The sequence below is a fragment of the Lampris incognitus genome, chromosome 12, assembly GCF_029633865.1.
Source record: "Lampris incognitus isolate fLamInc1 chromosome 12, fLamInc1.hap2, whole genome shotgun sequence".
Lineage (NCBI taxonomy): Eukaryota > Metazoa > Chordata > Actinopteri > Lampriformes > Lampridae > Lampris > Lampris incognitus.
This window is the reverse complement of record NC_079222.1, coordinates 48608093-48631281: the sequence shown is the minus strand read 5'-3', so window position 1 is coordinate 48631281 and position 23189 is coordinate 48608093. Positions and strand designations below refer to the sequence as shown.

Sequence of the window (23189 nt, the reverse complement as noted above, 5' to 3'; positions counted from 1 at the left end):
CAACTTCTACCACTGCACCACGGAGAGCATCCTGACCAGCTGCATCTTAGTGTGGTACGACAGCTGCACCTCAGTAGACCAGAAAGCTCTGCAGCGGGTCGTCAAGGCGGCCCAGCATATCACCGGTACCCAGCTCCCAGCCATAAAAGACATTTACCTCAAACGCTGCCTTTGAAGGGGTCTGAGCATCAGCAGAGATCCCACCCACCCCAACCATGGACTGTTCTCCCCCCTGCACTCTAGGAGGCGCTACAGGGGCCTCAGAGCCCGCACTACCAGGCTCAAAAACAACTTCTTTCCACAAGCTGTTGCCCACCTGAACCTGGCCACCCACTTAATGTTTGTAGATATTTTTAAATATTTTGTACTCCAGCTCTCTTTTAACTTATTTTTAGCTTTTGGTCTTCATGTGTGTATATCTTATATTGTGTTTGCTGTGTTTGCCTGTGTCTGTCTTGCACTGTTTGGTGAAGCCACAGCCCTCATTTCATTTTCAACGTGTGCCTGCACATTGATTTTAATGACAATAAACTGAATTGAATTGAATTGACTTGAAGAAGGTCTGGATTCTTCCACATGAGTACCTAATCACAAATAAGATAAAAGAGGTGTCCTTTAAAATCATTCATTAATATTATCCCGCCAATCACTACACACAGAAATTTAAAAGAGTTGTAACCACGAACTGTTCTTTCTGTGACGAACATCCAGGAACACCTGTTTTGTTTGTCTGTGTGTCTTGGCAATGTTCTCATACCCAGAAATTCTGGCAAGACCTTTACAGATTTGTCACTGATCGTCTTTTCAAAGACTTTGTTTTGCTATGGGAGAATGTAGTATTTGCTTTCTTTTAACACCCCAAATAGACGACAAATATTTTTTCATGATAAATCCATTAATAATATTGGCAAAATGTTTTAATCACAAACAAAAGCCCTTTTTTGTTGTTTTCCTGAAAGAAATTGAGCAATATTTGAAACTTATCTCTCCTTCTACGAACAAAAAAGGCTATCAAAACTTTGAATTGATGTACGTCTTCTAGTATCTTTATGTAATGAAAAGTAACGCACCCCTGGCTCCTTTGTGACGTATGTTTGCTGTGTACGCTGTCCTCTGCATACGAAAGCTGCGGTATTAATAAAGATTTGTCGAAAAAAAAAAAAACCCGTCAAATAGAAATCCCTCGCGAGTCGACCAACGACCAATCACAGCAAATTCTGCGTCGACTCCTCCTGTCCCCGACGGCTATTGGTGCTTACAGTTGTCAGTTTACGCAGCGCTCTGGGTGTGTGTGTGTGTGTGTGTGTGTGTGTGTGTGTGTGTGTGTGTGTGTGTGTGTGTGTGGTCAACCAACCTTGACTCCGGCCGTAACGGCTTGTCAGAGGGAGGGAGGCGCCCGCTCGATACGCTCCGCTCGTAGTAATGGCGACCGAAGTAAGACAGGAGCTTGTGCAGCTAATGAATTCAAGTGGATCTCACAAGGATCTCGCTGCAAAGTATGTATTCCCGAATGAAACCGCAATGCTATGAAATATAACGTTGTCTACTTGTTACAGCTCTAATCGCGATTCGGAATCCGGGGCGTAAACGTCTCGCATTGCGCTGATAGTTAACGCTGGATGTAAATAACGCTAGCTAGGGCTAGCTAGAGTTAGCTTGTTTAGGTTGCCGAGAGAGAAGAGAGGCAACATGTCAAGCAGGGGTAGGGGGGGGGTCTCCAAGTCGGGCAGTTTGCGGTTTCATTCTCCCCCTGTCAACATGAGGACCTCGACAAACTGCCGTTGTGTCCGTTTTATTTAACTCCCTCGTCCACCTTTCGTAAATTACCGAGGGCCCCTCAATGTGATCTGTTTCCAGAACGTTGACACGACAGGCGACGGCGAGCACCGTCCATGTCATGGCACCGGTGGCCCGTGGAAGAGCTTTCCCTGTTTCGTTAGTGGACGTCTATTTGAAACTGGATAGGTGGAGGTTGGATCGGGTAAATGCTGACGTTACGGGCGGACCCTGAAGAAGACCCCGCTGCCCTGCCGGCCGTCTGTGGTAGAAAATAAACCCACGGTGTCTTCTTAATTCATGAAGTTGGTCTCGTTATGGGAGTGCGATTTCGCTGGATCGTTTTTTCTTATCCGATCTTCTTTAAAGGGACGTGTACAGTTTTGCTACTTGAGTGACATCTGGCAGTTAAGAGGCGAATTACATCAACGATGCCCCCCCCCTTCCCTGCACCCTAACCTGAGAACAAGTCTGTTTGTGTCAAGTGATGACAATGAATTGATGATGATGATGAAGCTTTACATGAAAAAAGACTGGAGAAAAATGTTGAAACTTTAGGTATTGTCAGCTACCCGTTACCCATATTATACACAAGTGGTTCTCAACCTCAACTACCAAATAATAATGTTGGGGTTCTCGGAACCCCCCCCCCCCATAGCTCTGGGACATTTAACTCGCAACACCCCGATGCAAAACACATTGATCACCGATAAACTGTCTGCCTGAGACCGTTCAGGTATTACTGTAATGTCAGGGATCAGGAAGAATTTATTTTCATTTCTTACATGTACTTGCATACTCAAAGAAACGACATTTCATTTGTATAACACATGAAAGCCACTAAACTCACACAGGAAGACCATTGCGTTGCCCACAGACAGAACTCAATTTTGGCGTTTTTAGATTTATTGAAATAACGCACACAAACTTTTGTGCACACAAATTTTGACTCTCGCAAACACAGTAGCGTCTTCTGGCATGGAAAGCCTGGTGGGGAACAATGAACTCTGTATGGGCAGCATCCGACTCTTCAGTGAAACTACACACAAACCTACTTGCTCAATGAATCCAAACACAAATGCACCTCATCAATGAAGGAAATCTTGAATGCACAAATTAACGTAATGCGGCGCAGGATTTAGCAGAAGTGGAGTCAGGAATATAAGTAACATCATCAGTAATGGCATTTGATCTCACACAACTAGTATAGTACCTTGTTATACAGCCGGGCTCCCCGGTTAGTTTTCCCCAAGGGCCAAATCATGTCATGCATGCCAAATCAAAGGCCAAAACAGGCCCCCCCCCCATTGTGTGCCAACAAAAGGTGTTTGTTGTGCAGATATTGTTATTGATACGATTGTTATTGGTATTATATTTGTTATTATTATTAGTTGTAATAGTGGTGGTGGTGGTAGTAATAAATTACACCTGGGATTCTTCAATAATGCACTCTTGAAACAAAATAAGTCCAAAACCAACCATTTAATTATGGACAAATTGACAAAAATGAATGGATGCTCATTCACCAATGAGTGAGAGAAGTGAGTGACGGGATGAGGCAATCCTTCTGATGTCGGGCCCATATTCTGTTGTGGCAAGGCCAAAATGTGCATCGGAGAGTGTTTCTTTTCTGGTTCTTGATCGAGTTCATTGAAGAAAACGATGACTCACATATGTACATGGAGGGGAAAATTGTTAGTAGGAGCAATAACTCTCTTATTTTTTTTCGGTGAATATTTTTTATTGGGTTTTACAAAAAAATTAAGCTGTTTCATCAGAGCATTTATAAAGGGTAAAAAAGTTATATTCCCTCTATAAAGAGAATTTATAAAAAAGTGACAGTTGACTTATTGCTAAATACCATAACAATTTACAGAAACAAAGAAAAAAAACAAACATAACACAACCATAAAAAAAAAGTAAAAATAAAAACACCATCAGTCAGCTAATAAGAAACCGTGTCAATAATAGACACTAATAGTCAGTGCAGCAGCATATCACCCACATCACAAACTCAATATTAATACCCCTTTAAACCACAAAATCTGCTTCAATCACGGATAAAAGAGAATTGTATTTTCTGAACAAATTGAAAGAATAGACTTATGGGCTTAGAGTACATCTGTCGCCATTGCAAACATTCCCAAATCCTCTGTGAATAGTGCACAGGCCATTGTAACTCTAGTTAATGGTCATGCCTATTTGTATATGAAACTGATCGCTGGTTTTGGTCGTTACGCAACTGCATTGTTTATACTAAGGATGGGGATGCCTGCAGTCAGTTGAGACTGATGAGGTCACTTAGATGGGTGATATAACGTTTCTCTCAATAAATTCTGTCTAGATGAACTGATTCAACCTTATCTGACTTCTCTGGATTATTGAGCATGCATAAAGACAAGATTGAGATGGTTTGGACATGTGCGGAGGAGGGATACTGGGTATATTGGGAGAAGGATGCTGAAGATGGAGCTGTCAGGCAAGAAGAAATGAGGACGGCCAGGGAGGACATGCAGGTGGTTGACATGATAGAAGAAGGTTCAGAAGATAGGAAGAGATACAAACAGATGATTCGCTGAGGCAATGCCTAACGGAAGCATCCAAAACTAGTAGCAGTAGAAGTAGATAGAATTTCAAGCAGTGGCATGTATTGAATAGACTAGGCACTATGGTGATATTTGCCATCCCATAATTCCCCATTACTACTACTACTACGCTGCTCTCGTTAAGGGTCGCCACAGCGGATCATCCGTTTCTATCTCTTCCTGTCCTCTGTGTCTTCCTCTGTCACACCAGCCACCTGCATGTCTTCTCTCAACACATCCACAAAACTCCTCTTCTTCTTTTCCTTTTCCCTGGAAGCTCCATATTCAGCATCCTTCTCCCAATATACCCAGTATCTCTCCTCTGCACATGTTCAAACCATCTCAATCTTGCCTCTCTTGCTTTGTCTCCAATCGTCCAACCTGAATAACCATAATTCCCCATTACTACAGTAAAGAAACGTCAGAGTTGTTGTGTTGATACTCAAGGGCTTGGTCTTCAAGAATTTTCTTTGTTGATTTTCCTGGTAACAATTTGATAAGACTACGACATATATTTAATGGACGAAAGCCTAAAGACCACGTCTAGAAATTATTAGAAATTTCACAGTACAACTGTTATTCCAAATTCAGTTAAAATAGTATGACGAGAAATCTAAAGTGTAGATTTCAATTTTTTTGCCCTTCTTGTAAAAATAATCCCAATTTCACAATTTTCTATTACTTTTTGAAGCGGGGAGGCCCCTAGCTCAGGGTATTGTGCATTATTGGAGTCATGTTAAAATCTCTGATGTGTCGTATTCTGTGACCCTTTGATTAAATGATACCTCCCAACTTGTTAATTATTGGATTAAACCACGACGTGTTCAAGTGGCACTACGCTGTTCTCCATGGATCTCCTCTTCTTATGCAAAGTCATCTTGTGGCCTTCACTGCTCTTTCTGTGATGTTATGGTTGGCCCTTCTCACTACAGTGAAGCCTAAGGCATAGAGGGCCTACTACTTAGGATGAAAAAGTAGCACTTGAACACACCGCAAAGACTACAGCCGACGGCTAACTAGCTTGTACGTTTTGCAGTGATTCACTAAGCTGAACAGCCAATCAGAGTGATCTCTCTCACTGACGGGCTCCACCGATTCAACATGCTGACTTGGCCGAAAAGCTGCCGATGGGTCCGACTAGTGCTGACGTTATGGGGCACACTGCAAAAACTAAGGTCACAGACGGCCCGACATTGGCCGACGGCCACCCGTTGGCCTGGTGTGTCAGGGCCCTTAGATGTAGTTACAGTTTTTTTTGGGTTTACATCTGATTCATCCGTGGTTGTCAGCTCTAGTATAAGTTTGGAGTGGTTGTTTTCATTGTGATTCCAAAATGGGTGATGTAGTATCTAAAATGTTGACCTTCCTCTTTCAGGTATCGGCAAATTCTAGAGAAGGCTATTCAGTTCACAGATGCAGACCAGTTGGAATCTTTAAAGGCATTTGTTGAAGCAAGTATGCAGTGCCTGCCTCTATCGAATTTTATTTTTTGCAGTTTTCTCAGGCAGCCATGATGCACTTTCCATGCACAAGCAGTCATATTGTGCTCTCTATCCTCTCTTGCAGTGGTTAATGAAAATGTCAGTCTTGTCATTTCAAGACAACTGCTCACTGACTTCTGTACACACCTCCCCAGTCTGCCTGATAGTACAGCTAAGGCAGTTTACCACTTCACCTTGGAAAAGATTCAGCCCAGGGTAATCTCTTTTGAGGAACAAGTGAGTATATTTGCATTCTGTCCAAGCCCATTTGATTCTTTCTGCTGAAGCCAGATAAAGATCATCTGTTTATCTTTTTACTGAAATATTTTTGTCATAATATTTGAATAAAATGTTAACTTTTCCGAACCTCTTGTTATTTTCAGGTAGCCTCAATCAGACAACATTTAGCTACAATTTATGAAAAAGAAGGGGACTGGAGAAATGCTGCCCAAGTTTTAGTTGGTATTCCCCTTGAAACAGGGCAAAAGTAAGTTACTAAGGGAGCTATTTATTGCCCTTTGTGATGAACGTTGTCAAGTTTTTCACACCTCTAATTTTTCTACTTAGGCAGTACAATGTTGACTATAAGCTGGATACATACTTGAAGATTGCCCGTCTCTACTTAGAGGATGATGACCCTGTGCAGGCAGAAGCCTACATCAACAGAGCCTCTTTGCTTCAGAATGAATCCTCTAATGAACAGCTGCAGATTCATTATAAGGTACACAACAATGATTTGGTAGCTTTAAAGTGTTATTTTGTCTTTTTTCATGATTTTAATATGCAGCATTTTTGTATCTTTTTTACAAAACTGCAAGAAGAAAACCATGCAAACATTATGGAATGTGGCAAAAATAATCTTAACTTATCCTATATGTTGCTGCACAGGTGTGCTATGCTAGAGTCTTAGACTTTAGGAGGAAGTTCATTGAAGCTGCACAGAGGTACAATGAGCTGTCATACAAGTCCATTGTCCATGAAAGCGAACGACTGGAGGCCCTGAAGCATGCTCTGAACTGCACCATACTAGCCTCTGCAGGTACTCTGGCTGATGTGATCTTTGTTTCTATGGGCCTTTGGATTTGACCTTTAGTGCCATTATTCTCATATAGATTTTTCAAGCCTTATTTCAATTCTTGAAACTATAAACTTTATAAAATTTGGTGTTTGATGAAATTGCATTATCAAAACTAATAAAACCTTGCAAATTGGCCTAATCGGCAAAAAATGCACCTAAAAACCTCTAAACAGGGCAGTGCCTTTACCAATATTGGACGAATGAGTCAAATTCTGTGGGTAGATTTCTAATAATTGATTTGTTTGCAACAGTTGTTTCATATTCTTCCCGCCAGAAAAAAACTTGTCATTCCTCTTATTTCATTCAGGACAGCAGCGTTCTCGTATGCTAGCCACACTATTTAAAGATGAGCGCTGTCAGCAGCTTGCCGCCTATGGCATCTTAGAGAAGATGTATCTGGATCGCATCATCAGAGGCAACCAACTGCAGGAGTTTGCTGCCATGTTAATGCCTCACCAGAAGGCCACCACAGCAGATGGTGAGTTAATATACCCCAGTGGCCTGCCCCATTGGAACAGAACCAGAGGAATACACTTAAGCTCTCAATAGCCCTTGCATATCAACACCATTCTGAAAACAATACGGAGTGACTCATGTTCACCAGAGACGTGAAAAAAGTCACATGTATTTTTGCATTGTTTCTGTGAAAAGGTCACACTTGCTATCTTCCAGAGGGCCTGGGAATATGAAAATATGCAAAATCAGGGGGCCTAGCCTCAGTCAGGGGAATGGTGTCCCCTGGGGACAGCCATGTCTCGGTAATATAAAAAAGTCCATATTATTAGAAACAAAAAAATCATTAATGATAAAGGACTTATTACCAAGAGATCTCACATTCAAGAGGCCAAAATTGTTTGGTGTCAAAGTCGAGTTAAAACCAACGGGAGCTAAAGGGGCGCTGTTGAATGCAATGGGGTAAGGACACGTTTCCCGAAGCTCCGCCAAGTAGTGACAAAAGTTATTTAATTTAAAGCACAGTTTTACCTTAATCTATGGAAATACTGCCTTAAAGTATATTATTAGTATCTGCCAATTCCCGTTGCTCTTTCGAAAGACAACTACTACTACTTAAGGCTGCTCCCATTAGGGTTCGCCACAGCGGCTCATCCATTTCCATTTCCATCTCATCCTCTCCTCTGCATCTTCTGCTGTCATGCCAGCCACCTGCATGTCCTCCCTCATCACATCCATAAACCTCCTCTTTGGCCTTCCTCTTCTCCTCTTCCCTGGCAGCTCCATATTCAGCATCCTTCTCCCAATATACCCAGCATCTCTCCTCCACACATGTCCAAACCATCTCAATCTTGCCTCTCTTGCTTTGTCTCTAAACCGTCCAACCTGAGCTGTCCCTCTAATGTACTCATTCCTAATCTTGTCCTTCTTCGTCACTCCCAATGAAATTCTTAGCATCTTCAACTCTGCCACCTCCAACTCTGCCTCCTGTCTTTTCGTCAGTGCCACTGTCCCCAAACTATATAACATAGCTGGTCTCACACCCATCTTGTAAAGCTTCCCTTAACTCTTGCTGGTACCCTTTTGTCACAAATCACTCCTGACACTCTTCCAGTTGTACTTGGCCAATTACCCTACTCTTCTGAGCCACACCCTCTGCTGATCCAGGGAGGGCTGCAGACTACCACATGTCTCCTGCGATACATGTGGAGTTGCCAGCCGCTTATTCACATCTGACAGTTAGGAGTTTTGCCAGGGGGAGATAACGCATGGGAGGATCACGCTATTCCCCCCAGTTCCCCCTCCGCCCTGAACAGGTGCCCCGACTGACCAGAGGAGGCGCTAGTGCAGCGACCAAGACACATACCCACATCCAGCTTCCGACCCGCAGACACAGCCAATTGCCTGACACTCTTCTCCACCCACTCCACCCTGCTTGCATGCTTGCACTCTCTTCTTTACCTCTCTGCTGCACTCCCCGTTACTTTGAGCAGTTGTCCCTAAGTATTTAAATTTATATGCCTTCATCACCTCTACTCCTTGCATCCTCACCAGTCTGCTGTCCTCCCTTTTGTCGTGCATATGTATTCCGTCTTGCTGCTACTGACTTTCATTCCTCTTCTCTCCAGTGCATACTGCCACATTACATTACAGTCATTTAGCCGACGCTTTTATCCAAAGTGACTTACAATAAGTGCATTTAACGTAGGAAATCCCCCCAGCAGCCACTTCTCCAAGCTCTCCACAACCTGCACCCTACTCTCGTTACAGATCACAATGTCATCCGCGAACATCATAGTCCACAGAGACTCCTGCCTGATCTTGTCAGTCAACCTGTCCCATAAACCATTGCCAAAAAGAAAGGGCTCAGTGCCAATCCTTGATGTAATCCCACCTCCACCTTGAACCCATCTGTCACTCCAACTGCACACCTCACCACTATCACACATCCCTCATACATATCCTGCACCACTCCTTCATACTTCTCTGCCACTCCCAACTTCCCCATACAATACCACACCTCCTCTCTCGGCACCCTGTCATGTTTTTTCTAAATCCACAAAGACACAATGTAACTCCTTCTGACCTTCTCTATACTTCTCCATCAACATTCTCAAAGCAAACATTGCATCTGTAGTGCTTTTTCGTGGCATGAAACCATACTGCTGCTTGCTAATCATCAATCTTTCCTCTTAACCTGGCTTCTATTACTCTTTCCCATATCTTGATGTTGTGGCTGTTCAAATTTGGACCTCTCTAGTTGCTACAGTTCTGCACATGGCCGTTATTTTTGAAAACCGGTACCGGTATGCTGCTTCTCCGCTCTTCAGGCATCCTCTCACTTTCGATGATTATGTTAAACAGTCTAGTTAAAAACTCCACTGCCATCTCTCCTAAACACCTCCATGCCTCCACGTGTATGTCATCAGGGCCAACCCCCTTTCCACTCTTCATCCTCTTCATAGCTGCCCTCTTCATAGCCACCCTCACTTCCTCCTTGCTAATCCACTGCACTTCCTGATTCACTACCCCCACATCATCCAACCTTCTCTCTCTCTCATTTTCTTCATTCATCCTCCCCTCAAAGTACTCCTTCCACCTTTTTAACACACACTCCTCACTTTTCAGCACATTTCCATCTTTATCGTTGATCGCCCTAACCTGCTGCACATCCTTCCCAGCTCAGTCCCTCTGTTTAGTGAATCGGTACAAGTCCTTTTGTCCTTCCTTAGTGTCTAACCTCTCATACAACTCAACATATGCCTTTTTCCTTTGCCTTTGCCACCTGACTATCCCACTTCTTCTTTGCCAACTTCTACCTCTGTATACTTTGCTGTACTTTCTCGTTCCACCACCAAATTGTCTTCCTTCCCGTGTCCAGATGACACACCAAGTACCTTCCTAACTGTGTCCCTAGCTATTTCTGCAGTGCTTGCCCAGCCATCCAACCATCCAGTGCCTGTTTTAACTTCTTCCTGAAGTCCACCCAGCAGTCTTCCTTCTTCAAATTCCATCATTTGATCCTTGGCTCCTCTTGTTGCTCTCTAAAATCATCCTACAGACCTCCATTTGGTGCTGCCTAGCTATATTCTCCCCTGTCACCACCTTGCAGTCTCCAATCCATTTCAGATCGTGCATCATACAAAAGATGTAGTGCATACTGGTGGCAGTATGCACTTTCCTCCACTCTTATACTGTGCATCTGGAAAGTATTCACAACCCTTCACTTTCTCCACATTTTGTTATGTTACAGCCTTATTCCAAAATGGATTAAATTCCTTTTTTTCTCATCAATCTACATACAATACCCCATAATGACAAAGTGAAAAAGGTTTTGTAGAAATTTTTGCAAATTTATTAAAAATCAAAAACTGAAATATTGCATGTACATAAGTATTCACACACTTTACTCAGTACTTGGTTGAGGCACCCTTGGCAGCGATTACAGCCTCAAGTCTTCTTGGGTATGAAGCTACAAGCTTGGCACACCTTTATTTGGGGTATTTCTCCCATTCTTCTCTGCAGATCCTCTCGAGCTCTGTAAGGTTAGATGGGGATCGTCGCTGCACAGCTATTTTCAGGTCTTTCCAGAGATGTTCAATGGGGTTCAAGTCTGGGCTCTGGCTGGGCCACCCAAGGACATTCACAGACTTGTCCCGAAGCCACTCCTTCGTTGTCTTGGCTGTGTGCTTAGGGTCGTTGCCGTGTTGAAAGGTAAACCTTCGCCCCAGTCTGAGGTCCTGAGCGCTCTGGAGCATGTTTTCATCAAGGATCTCTCTGTACTTTGCTCCATTCATCTTTACCTCGATCCTGACTAGTCTCCCAGTCCCTGCCGCTGAAGAACATCCCCACAGCATGATGCTGTCACCACCATGCTTCACTGTAAGGATGGTATTAGCAAGGTGATGAAAGGTGCCTGGTTTCCTCCAGACGTGACGTTTGACATTCAGGCCAAAGAGTTCAATCTTGGTTTCATCAGACCAGAGAATCTTGTTTCTCATGGTGTGAGAGTCCTTTAGGTGCTTTCTGGCAAACTCCAAGTGGGCTGTCATGTGCCTTTTAGTGAGCAGAGGCTTCCGTCTGGCCACTCTACCACAAAGGCCTGATTGGTGGAGTGCTGCAGAGATGGTTGTCCTTCTGGAAGGTTCTCCCATCTCCACAGAGGAATGCTGGAGCTCTGTCAGAGTGACCATCGGGTTCTTGGTCATCTCCCTGACCAAGGCCCTTCTCCCCCGATTGCTCAGTTTGGCTGGGTGGCCAGCTCTAGGAAGAGTCCTGGTGCATCCAAACTTCTTCCATTTACGAATGATGGAGACCACTGTGCTCTTCGGGACCTTCAAAGCTGTAGAAATTTTTTGTACCCTTCCCAGATCTGTGCCTCGATACAATCCTGTCTCGGAGGTCCACACACCATTCCTTTGACTTCATGGCTTGGTTTCTGCTCTGACATGCACTGTCAACAGTGGGACCTTATATAGACAGGTGTGTGCCTTTCCAAATCATGTCCAATCAATTGAATTTGCTAGAGGTGGACTCCAGTCAAGATGTAGAAACATCTCAAGGATGATCAGTGGAAACAGGATGAACCTGAGCTCAATTTTGAGTGTCATAGCAAAGGGTGTGAATACTTATGTACATGCAATATTTCAGTTATTTATTTTTAATAATTTTGCAAAAATTTCTACAAAATCCTTTTCACTTTGTCATTATGGGGTATTGTGTGTAGATTGATGAGAAAAAAAGTCATTATGGGGTATTGTGTGTAGATTGATGAGAAAAAAAAGGAATTTAATCCATTTTGGAATAAGGCTGTAACATAACAAAATGTGGAGAAAGTGAAGGGGTGTGAATACTTTCCGGATGCACTGTACGTCACCCTGTGTTCCTCCCGCTTCTTGAAATTTGCATTCACCACAGCCTATGTATTCACACATCCTTTTGCAAAATCCACCACCATTTGTCCTTCCAAATTCCTGTCCTTGACACCATATCGGCCCATCACCTCTGTTCCCTTCACCAACGTGTCCATTGAAGTCCGCTCCAATCACCACTCTCTCCTCCTTGGGTACACAGTCCACCACTTCATCCAACTCACTCCAGAATTCTTCTTTCTCGTCCATCTCACATGCAACTTGTGGGGCATATGCGCTGATAGCATTCATCAACACACCTTCAATTTCCAGTTTCATACTCATCACTCTGTCCGACACTCTCTTCACCTCCAGCACTCTTGCCATACTGTTCATTCAGAATTGCCCGTACTCCATTTCTCCTCCCATTCACACCATGGTAGTAGAGTTTGAACCCCTTTCCGATGCTCCTGGCCTCATTCCCCTTCCACCTGGTCTCTTGCTTGGACTACTTACCTCGCTTTAGGGGCACGAGATAAGGATGCCCAATGTCCCCTATGCTCTTTGCCATAGCTATTGAGCTATTAATGCTATTGCGTTCCAATTTTACCCTCACATCACAGATGTGACCTGGAACGGCATTGAGCAGAGGGTATAACTTTATACGGATGATTTTCTCCTCTGTGTTTCCAAGCGTAATATAACTACAGATATAACTATTTCTAATGTGCTCTCTGTTCTTAACTTATTTGTTCTCATCTCTGGCTACAACCTGAATTTTAAGAAGAGTGAACTCTTCCCTCTAAATGCTGCAGCTCGCAAATACCAACTCCACACAGTATAATTTAGAATAGTTCTGGACAGTTTCACGTACTTGGGGGTCCAAGTCACTAAGAAATTTAAGAATCTTTTCAAGTATAATTTTACCCCTCTCCTTAATCAAGTGCAGCAGGACTTTAAGAGATGGTCATTACTCCCTTTATCTCTAGATGGTCGAATTAATTCTGTTAAAATGAATATCCTGCCTATATTTTCCTTCCTATTTCAATGCATTCCAGTCTTTATCCCAAAATAATGTTTTCGAAAAGTTGATGGGATTATCTAAGGGTTCATTTGGGATAAAAAGAATCCGCAAAGTTTACCAAGGAGGTTGGGTGGCATGGCGCTGCCAAATTTTTATTTTTATTATCAGGCAGTCAACGTCCGCATACTTCAGTATTGGTTGTGAGCAGATAGCTTGCATAATATCCCAACTTGGTTGAGGTTGGAAACATCTTCCTCTATGCCATTTTCACTGGCTGCTTTGGTGTACACACCCCTAGTGGTTCAGCCTGCTCAGACTACTGCAAGAATATTTTAGTCAAGACGACTCTCAAAATTTGGAATCAATTTAGAAGCCATTTTAGATTACCGTTTCACTACAGGCTCCTGTACGTAGAAATCATGTCTTCCTTCCCTCTCTAGAAGATGGAGCTTTTTCCATGTGGTCTTATCTTGGTATCATTTAATGATTTGTTTATTTAGGGCACCTTTGCATCCTTTCAACAGATTTAAGCTAAATTTAATATCCCAAAAAGTCACTTTTTAGGTATCTACAGGTTCATAGCTTTGTCCGTGGCACAAGCTCCCAACTTACCTCTCAGCCCATAATAAGCCCCTCCATTTATGCTTTTTTATCACCCCCCTTACATCAAAAGGTATCATCTCATGTGGATATGAGAGAATTTTCTCTCTCTAGAGCTCCTCATTGTTAGCTGTCAAAACATCTTTGGAGCAGGATATAGGCGAAGAAATTAACAATGATTTAATTTTTAATTTTTATATATTTTAATCTTTGCGGGGGAAGGTTTTTTTTTTTTTTTTACTACACACATTTTCTTATATATGTATGTATATGTCTAACTACTATTTTTGCCATGTACATAATGTGTATATGCCATTATTATTTTTTTATGTATGTTAAAAAATTTTTTTTTAAACAATTGTTTTTACAATGTTAACAAACAGTAATAAAAAGAATTTGGGGAAAAAAACAAAACAAAAAAACAACGGGAGTACAGCAAATAGGACACAAATTGCAGATATTTGCTCCAGATATTCGGTTGTTGTTTCTACTATTAGATACGTCGTGTGGATGAGAGGCACGGTGCCTAATAATAGTCTATATGGGGAAAACTCCTGGTGAGAGGGTCAATGACAGATGAGGCCAGTGGAGGGGGCCAGTGGGCGGAACAGTACTGGAGACCTGTAAAAAAAAGCTACATTTATTTTTGCAAAATTTTCTGTGAAAAGGTCACATTTTATATGCTTTCTACCAGAGGGCCTGTGAATATGAAAATATGCAAAATCAGGGGGCCTACCCTCAATCATGGGAACGGTGTCCTCTGGGGACGGCCATGTCTTAGTAATCATAAAAAAGTCAAGATTATTAGAAACAATAAAATCATTAATGATAAAGGACTTATTACCAAGAGAGCTCACATTCAAGAGGCAGAAATTGTTTGGTGTCAAACAATAAAACCAACGGGATTACAGCAAATATGATACAAATTGCAGATAGTTGCTCCAGATATTTGGTTGTTGTTTCTACGATTAGATACGTCGTGTGGATGAGAGGGACAGTGTCCCTGTATGTGGAAAACTCCCAGTGAGAGGGTCAATGACAGATGATGCCAGTGGAGGGAGCCAGTGGGCGGAACAGTACTGTGGGGTGCTACTACAGTTGGAAGCAGAGGCTCCAGGAGGAAAGCGTGGGATTTAAATTGTCCGTTACGTGGAGAGGACTGTATGCCGTGTTGCAGGTTGGCCACTACTATCCGGCCATCAAGCCTGTCTGGGTGGACTCTGTCAGTTTTGAAGAAGTAGAGATGATCCCAAAACAGATTAAAATTCTCGGAAATGTCTAGGAGTAGGAACAACTCAGCTGTGAAGCAGTAGGACTCACAAGCTCACAGAACAAGACCGCAGAGTGCTGTAGCAGGTAAAAATCACCTGTCCTTGGTTGCAACACTCACTACCGAGGTCCAGACTACCTCTGGAAGCAGTCAACACAAGAACTGTTAGTCCGGAGCTTCATGAAATGGGTTTCCATGGCTGAACAGCTGCACAAGATCACCATGCACAATGTCAAGCATTGGCTGGAGTGATATACTAAAGCCCACCTCCATTGGACTCTGGAGCATTGGAAACGTGTTCTCTGGAGTGATGAATCACGCTTCTCTATCTGGCAGTCTGACAGACTAATTTGGGTTTGGCAGATGCCAGAAGAACAATACCTGCCTGGATGCATAGTTATCGCTTACAGTAATCATGGCCGTGATGATCAACCGCTTATACTGATCAAAAGTCGCTGTTTAAACAATCTGGTCATTGTGATCAAGCTGTTTGCTTAAAGGGAGCATTGTGGATCTTTTCATACATATGAAATTAAAAAATAAAATGTTTTAAAACCAAGTTAATTTAGGCAAATGAATATCAAAATGTTTAATTGTTTTTTTGTGCTTATGGTAATTGATTGATTGATTGGCACCACCTCTGCTGCAAAACTGCCTCTCACCAAACCACCAGAAGTAGCATAGGCTTACTTTAATTTTTAGTCCTCGGCCTGCCGTTATTACAAGTGTACTTTCATAAACACTAAGCAGTGTTGATGTTACTGTAACTATAATTTAATTTTAAATTCATGTTTGAAGCAATTGGTGTTCTGTTACAGTGCAATTGCCCACAGTAGGCTGTGTTTGATGGTGTAAACTCTATTTACAATATTTCTGTTGTCTATTCCAGGTTCCAGTATCCTTGACAGAGCAGTGATTGAGCACAACCTCTTGTCTGCTAGCAAACTTTACAACAACATTACTTTTGAAGAACTTGGGGCGCTGTTGGAAATCCCTCCTGCAAAGGTGAAACATGTATTTCTCTTTACAAAGCAGCATCTTTTTCTTAATTCAACAGCTTGGTGAAATTTACTGCATGTAATCAAGATATCAGAGTAGGCCTTGAGGTGTTTATTTGACTACTTTATCTTGTAAATATATATTTGTAAAAAGTTTGCTGTGATATTTATTTATCAGTGAGCCCAGGATATTTTGAAATTTTAACTTAAATGTTCTTTTGATGTAACAGGGAGAGACTGTGGTGCATGATTATAAGCACTAGATACCACAAGGCTGTTTAGGTCTTTTCATAAAGAACTGTTGATTGCTCTGCATCTTGAGCACATTTTTGACAGTGTGGCAAATTTACCTTAATACAGCAAATGAGTTTCCTTTCCACAGTGACGAACTGGCATTCTCTCTCTGGAGACCCCAGAGACATGCATTATAAACTATGTCAGGATCATGCACTTGCGTACATGAAATGAAAGGAAATGACGTTTCCCCCAACCCACAGCAGTGCAACACAAAGACAAAAACACATCCAAAAACTACAAGAACACACATACCTAAACTAACACATATGTATATCCAAACTAAACAAAAAAAATCACTGTCCAAGGAAACGAATGCCAGCCAGGATGACTGTCAGAACCGCGGGTCTGCATAGGTTAGCAGTTAGCTTAGCCCACCCCGCTTCTGCGTCTTGTCAGACTGTCCACGGCGTTTCCTCCTCGGGCGCAGCTCCAGGCAGGGGCCATAGTCACCGGACCCACTGGACGAAGCAGACCAAGCTCTCCCAGCCGATCCAGCGCCAGCTCTCCCAGCCAGACACCCTCAACACACCTCCCCGCACTCCTCACGACAACATCAGAAAACACCACAGTCAATGCCAGGTGAGGCCGTCGCCAGACCGCCCTCGGTGTTGTTGGAACTGCCGGTCTGCATGGGCTAGCAGTTAGCTTAGCCTGCCCCGCTCTCCCAGCCGATCCATCGCCAGCTCTCCCAGCCATCAAACGAAGACAAAACTTAGACGCAGACAGAGACGTGGACAAAGACACTGCATCGATGGTACTGGGTGAGGCCGCCACAAATGTGAATTCGCGCTGCCATCTTCGAACACCGGCACTGGGTGAGGCCACTGCAAACGCAAATTTGCGCAGCCATTTTCCCACACCGGAAGCAGAATCCTAAGAGTGAATATCTTAGCGTTATTCACTCTCGCGTATACTTTTTAGCTTTCATTGATGGAGCTTTTTGTCACAATATTGCACACAGAGATTAATTAAACTGTTTTTGTTTTTCTCTCAGGCGGAGAAAATTGCTTCTCAGATGATCACAGAAGGACGCATGAATGGTTTCATTGACCAGATAGATGGCATTGTGCACTTTGAAAGTAAGTGGCGTTCACCACTGTTTTTTCTGATTTGATGTTGCAGAACCAACCTGGTGTTCCAGTGGCCAAAGCAAAATTTAGAAATTTCAAACAGCGTATATTACTATACATTACTGCATGTTAAATTACTCCATTTTACTGTGGCGACCCCTGGGAAACAGGGAACAAGCCAAAAGAAGAAGAAGAAGATTTACAGTTGAAAAGCAAACATAAGTAAAACATCCGGCATTGCCCTGTTGAAGTAAACAAAACAAGATAAAAGGAATATATAATTAGAGAAAAATGAGCCATTAAATTAATTATTAAATAAAAATAAGTAACTGAACAAGGGGCTAGCATAAATTATAGTCAAACATACATTTACAGAATTTCTTGGCATGTCTTGGCATTTCTTGGATTCCACAATGGGGAGGATTTGCCAAAGTGACATTTGTGTATATAGTATTTTGTTACGATGATGACATTACTACTCCTACTACTACTACTACTATGACTGCTACTTTCAGCTGCCCCCTGTAGTGGTCGCCACAGCCATTTTAAGCCTGATTATTCTAACATTATCCAAGTTAAGTATTAACACTAGCTGCTTTTCAAACCTGGGCAAAAATTGTCAAGAGACACAAAACCCTATAATGACTAGGATTTTCTCACACGTGTTACGTAATTTAACTACCTTCACTGTGAGAACTCATATTTGGTTTTGAAATCGTCATTAGTTATAGAAGTAAATGACGAATAAAAAAATCCTGGGCTCACAAAATAAAGATGTAGCCCGTATTTATGCTAAAATGCTGTCCAATATGAATGTGTAGCATCATGCAAGATTATGATTGTTAATCTTACATGATGCGCTGATTTTTCTGATGTTAATAATTTCTTAACATCAGAAATGTCTGTCGGTCTTGAAGTATGACATGGTGAAAGACATGTGATGAGGTGTTCTGGGACAAGCCACAATTCCCCAACAGAAAGTTGAGAGTGTCTGAATTTTTTCGCTTCTTGTCTCCTATTGTGACTGCTTCAGAGACATGCTTATTGATATTGACAAATAGGAGCACATGTTTCATATGGCTGAACTTTGGAACGGTAACTGAATACATAGTTTACAGTTTTACTATAACCAAACAACAAGCAGCAGCTAGTAGAAAGTTAACGTAGTTAATGCTCTTTATAATCACAGAGAGGTTAATCACTTCCTCTGGACACATTTAGTGGGAGAAACGTTTCATCACTCATTCGTGTGACCTCATCAGTCTCAACTGACTGCAGGTATCCCTCAAAGTTATAAACAGCACAGTGGCATCATGACCGAAACCAACGATTGGTTTCATATGCAAATTGCCATGACCACCAATTAGAGTTTCAATGGCCACGTGTACTATTCACAGAGGATTGGGGAATAGTCTGGGTTGACACGGTTACTTCTCGTGCTGCTCTGTGACCGCTGGTTTTTCGGATACCAAGTGTAACGTATATTTGTGTACATAGGCCCACATATGTAAAACAACGTTGGTCATTTGGATCATCCTTCCTCCACATGCGTTTTCTTGTTCTGTGCTTTTGAGTTTCGCAGTGTTTATTTGAGTAACGCTAGTTAGCTAGCTACTGGTGTTAGCTAACTGGCTAGCTGATGCTACAAGTTAGCACTGCGGGACCCTGACAAACATCTTACAACATTGTAAGATGGCGACAGATGTGCTCTTAGCCCTCCCCCTCGGTTCAGGGATGGTCGTTCCCTCTTCACATAGATGGCCTCTTTGACTCCCTGTTCAAACCAACGTTCCTCCCTATCAAGGATGTGCACATCCTCATCCTTGAAAGAGCGGCCACTGGCCTGTAGATGGTGCAGACTGTGGAGTCCTGGCCTGATGTGTTAGCTCTCCTGTGTTGTGCCATCCTCTTGGCCAGCATCTGTTTGGTTTCCCCGATGTACAAGTTACAGCAATCCTCCTGGCACTTAACAGCGTACACTATAATGCTCTGTTTGTGCCGGGGGACCCGATCCTTGGGGTGGACCGATTTCTGGTGCAGCGTGTTTTGGGGTTTGAAAGCAACCTAGACGCTGATGTTGAAAGCAACTGTTGTGTCGCTCCTGCCACATACAGAATCACCACTGGTTTACACTTAGACAGCTGTTGTCCTTCTCCTCTCTTCAGTTGGCTGGTGAACTTTTTGGGCATCTTCCTGGCTTTAGCAAACGTTCAATTAGGATAACCACACTTAACCAGGGCCTGTTTAATGTGGGATTTCTCCCCTTCCCCGGCTGCTGTGTCCGTACGTTGTCAGCTCGGTGGTACAGCGTCCTGATGACTCCTAGTTTGTGCTCCAGTGAATGATGAGAGTTCAACCTTAAGTACTGATCAGTATGTGTTGGTTTACGGTAAGCCTCACCAATCAAATGTCCCCATCACCAATTGCAATCGCACAGTGTAAGAAGGCTAACCTGTCATTTTTCACATCCCCCCTGGTGAACTTGATGTGGTTGTCCATAGAGTTAATATGTTCGGTGAAATGTGGTATATCCTGAGATTAAATTTCAACCCAGGCGTCGTCGAACAAATCTATACCAATGGCTAGGTGGTGTAATTCCATTATAATTCTGTTATCCCCTTTCAGTGTTGTATTGTGTTAATTGTGTAAACACACAACATCCATTGCACGTCATCCGTCTTGGGGGAGAGATCCCTCCTCTGTTTCTCTCCCTGAGGTTTCTTCCTGTCTTTTCTCCCTGTTAAAGATTTTTTTTTAGGGAGTTGTTCCTTATCCGATGTGAGGGTCTAAGGACAGGATGTTGTGTTGCTGTAAAGCTCCTTGAGGCAAATTTGTCATTTGTGATATTGTGCTATACAAATAAAACTGACTTGACTTGACATCAGAGCCCTCTTTTTCACTTCCTCCATACAAGTTGGCCACTATAGATGAGACTGGGGAACCCATAGCACACCCGTGCCTCTGCCTTTAGTACTGCCCCCTGTATGTGAAGTACGTGGACTGAAGACAGCTTCAGGAGCAGACACCCTTGGTCGGCGTTAAGGGTGGTCCTATTGCTAAGGGTGGGGTCATCCTGTAATTTCATAAATGCAGATGATGAAGCGATGGAGGTGGTCTGTATGATATCACAGACTAATGAGTTACGTAGATGAGTGATGAAACGTTTCTCCTACTAAATGTTGTGTCCAGTTAAAATGATCAAACATTCTGGGATTTCCTTACCTGGATTATTGAGCGTGCATTAAAGCATTATTTTCATTATTTTTTTCCCCTCCCATTTTAACCATTGCAAAATTGCATTCTAACCCCCCCCCACCGCTACATAAATGTGCTTGTAAGAAAAGCAGTTTTAATATCACAATAATTCCTTGTTTACTTTTGTCAGACAAAATATTGATTGGCCTTCATTTTGAAAACCCACAAATGATTGTAAGCGGCTAAACCCTCTGCTGTCGGGTCCTCTGCTGTCCTTGGAAGTACACAACGATCCACAATAATAGTTGTCAATTAGATTGCAAACAATTCTTGAGCAGGACTGGCAACTGATAGTTGTGTTACAGAAAATTATTTTTTTCATTTATACATTTGACGACTAGTGATAAGATCAAGTACTATACAATTTTCTCTAGTTTGTGATAAGAGGCTACACCTCTAACACAATTTAATTTGGCATATTTGAAATTTCCGTGCTGTCCAAGAACTAAGTGCTTGCACACATCCCAAAATTAGGTTGATTACACATCACACTGGTTGAGAGGAATACTTCATGGCATACTTACCATACATACATACACCAGACGAGCCAGTTGTGGTCTGCTGCACACAGATTGAATAGCTGATATGTATTGGAGCGAATTCGGGGGGCAGCCGGGAACTGCCACAGCCGGGCCATGAAGCCGAGTCTCCCGCACCATGGACGACTACGTTAGCCAGTCGACTAAAGGGCCCGACCCGTTAGCCAAGGGCTAGCGAGTCTACTTATCCGTGCATGTTACAGTATTAACACTAGAACGACCGGGATTTCATTCCTACCTAAAATGACCATGGGTGGTCAAAATGACCGCCGGTTTTTGAACTCTATATTCTGTCAAGATAAATCCCCAGTTGAGCTATTAATGCATTACATATGTTAGTATGTATGTTAGGAAACTAACTGACACCACCATTAACATTTTAAATACTTTAATACTATTTTTCAAACAATTTAAAATGGCCGCTGTCCAATGCCTGTAAATACTGCAACGCCTCGGTGGTAGTCATGGTGTGTCTGTAACGGCGTCTGTACCCAGACATGTTGGAAATAATCACAAATCAAGTTTAGACTATTTCTCTGCACTGGAGGACGCTGATGTGTGTCCGGAACAGAGCAACGAACTTCACGAAGGAAATGATGCGAAAAACCGTGTCATAAATAGTGACATGACGCGCATGATTACGCACAAATTACGAGACGGTCATTTTGACCGCTCATGGTCGTTTTAGGTAGATCTTATCATAACCATTTTTTTGTGCAATTGATCTAAAACTCATTTTAATGCAAATATATGCCGTTTAAGGAGCATTCAGGGAGCGGCAGGTCTGTAGCTTTTTTTCCTTACAAAGTTGTTAAACTTTGAAAATCCAAAACCGTCAAAATGGCGGTCTTGGTCATTCTTTTTCATGTTTTGCTCATCTGTAGCGAGGTAATGTGGGGGGGCGGGGGCAGCCTGAGAGTACTGAGATGGTTTCAGACAGAAAGAGCCCTGCACCGAGTACACGGCTGTACAGGGCAGTCAATCAATCAATCAATCAAGTTGCATGTATACAGCACTTTTCTAGCTGCAACAGCCACTCAAAGCGCTTTCCATTTCTGGTCAGATCTCAATTTCAGACACCTGTATCAAGCCGTTTTCTGTACCATCGCTACCTATTTCCTATGTGTAAGGCCACCGAAATGTGGTCCTGGACATACTTACTGCGTTCCAGATGTGATTTGGTTTGTATGTCGTTAAATAGTTTTCAACCGTTACTCATCCTTGTTACGGTCCTCTTGCTGTTGCTTTCCCTCGCTGTCTTTCAGCTCGCGAGCCCCTGCCCACTTGGGACAAGCAGATCCAGTCTCTGTGTTTCCAGGTCAACAATCTCCTAGAAAAGATCCGTCAAGCAGCTCCAGAATGGGCGGCACAGGCGATGGAAGCCCAGATGACACAATGAACATCTACCAAACATTCCCAAACAGCCGATTCAATCAAACAACCCCCCCCCCCACGGTTTCATTTCATCCTCTTATTGCCAATATCCCCAACGACAACAACCTCTGTGTCTGACATAACCATCCATTTAGCCCGAATGATTTTTTTTTTGAGAGTTCTGGACTGTACTGACTTTTCACACGTTGTTTTATGACTAATTAATTAACCTTACTGCTCGTTGTAAACCGTCTAATAAACAGTGTTTTGTTAATCACCCCCAAATACTGATTGAAATGCTCAAATATTGCTTTATTGCAGAAGTACTTTATCAGACCTACAGGTAAGGCTGGACCCGAATATCCAGGTGTTGGGATATTCGTCCACTGGGCAGGTGTTCAGTTTCCATTTTGGGATTCGGATGTTGTGTTTTTTTTTTCCCATACGTGTTGGCTATCAATAAAGACGAACTGCACCATACATGTGTCAGCCCCTTCTTGTCCTGTATTTGTACGTTTCACTCGCACTGTTGATAAGTG

At 42.7% G+C, this 23189-nt stretch overlaps 1 protein-coding gene across 1 annotated transcript; it reads left to right on the top strand.

The window, feature by feature from the left end:
- Positions 1 to 1359: 1359 nt before the first annotated feature.
- Positions 1360 to 23128, top strand: cops4 (COP9 constitutive photomorphogenic homolog subunit 4 (Arabidopsis)). Its single transcript, XM_056290691.1, has 10 exons — positions 1360 to 1496; positions 5737 to 5816; positions 5928 to 6079; positions 6226 to 6329; positions 6410 to 6563; positions 6731 to 6881; positions 7228 to 7398; positions 16007 to 16122; positions 17407 to 17491; positions 22542 to 23128. Exons 1-10 carry the CDS (start codon positions 1423 to 1425, stop codon positions 22673 to 22675), a joined length of 1221 nt encoding a protein of 406 aa, XP_056146666.1. The 5' UTR covers positions 1360 to 1422; the 3' UTR covers positions 22676 to 23128.
- The last annotated feature ends 61 nt before the right edge of the window (positions 23129 to 23189 follow it).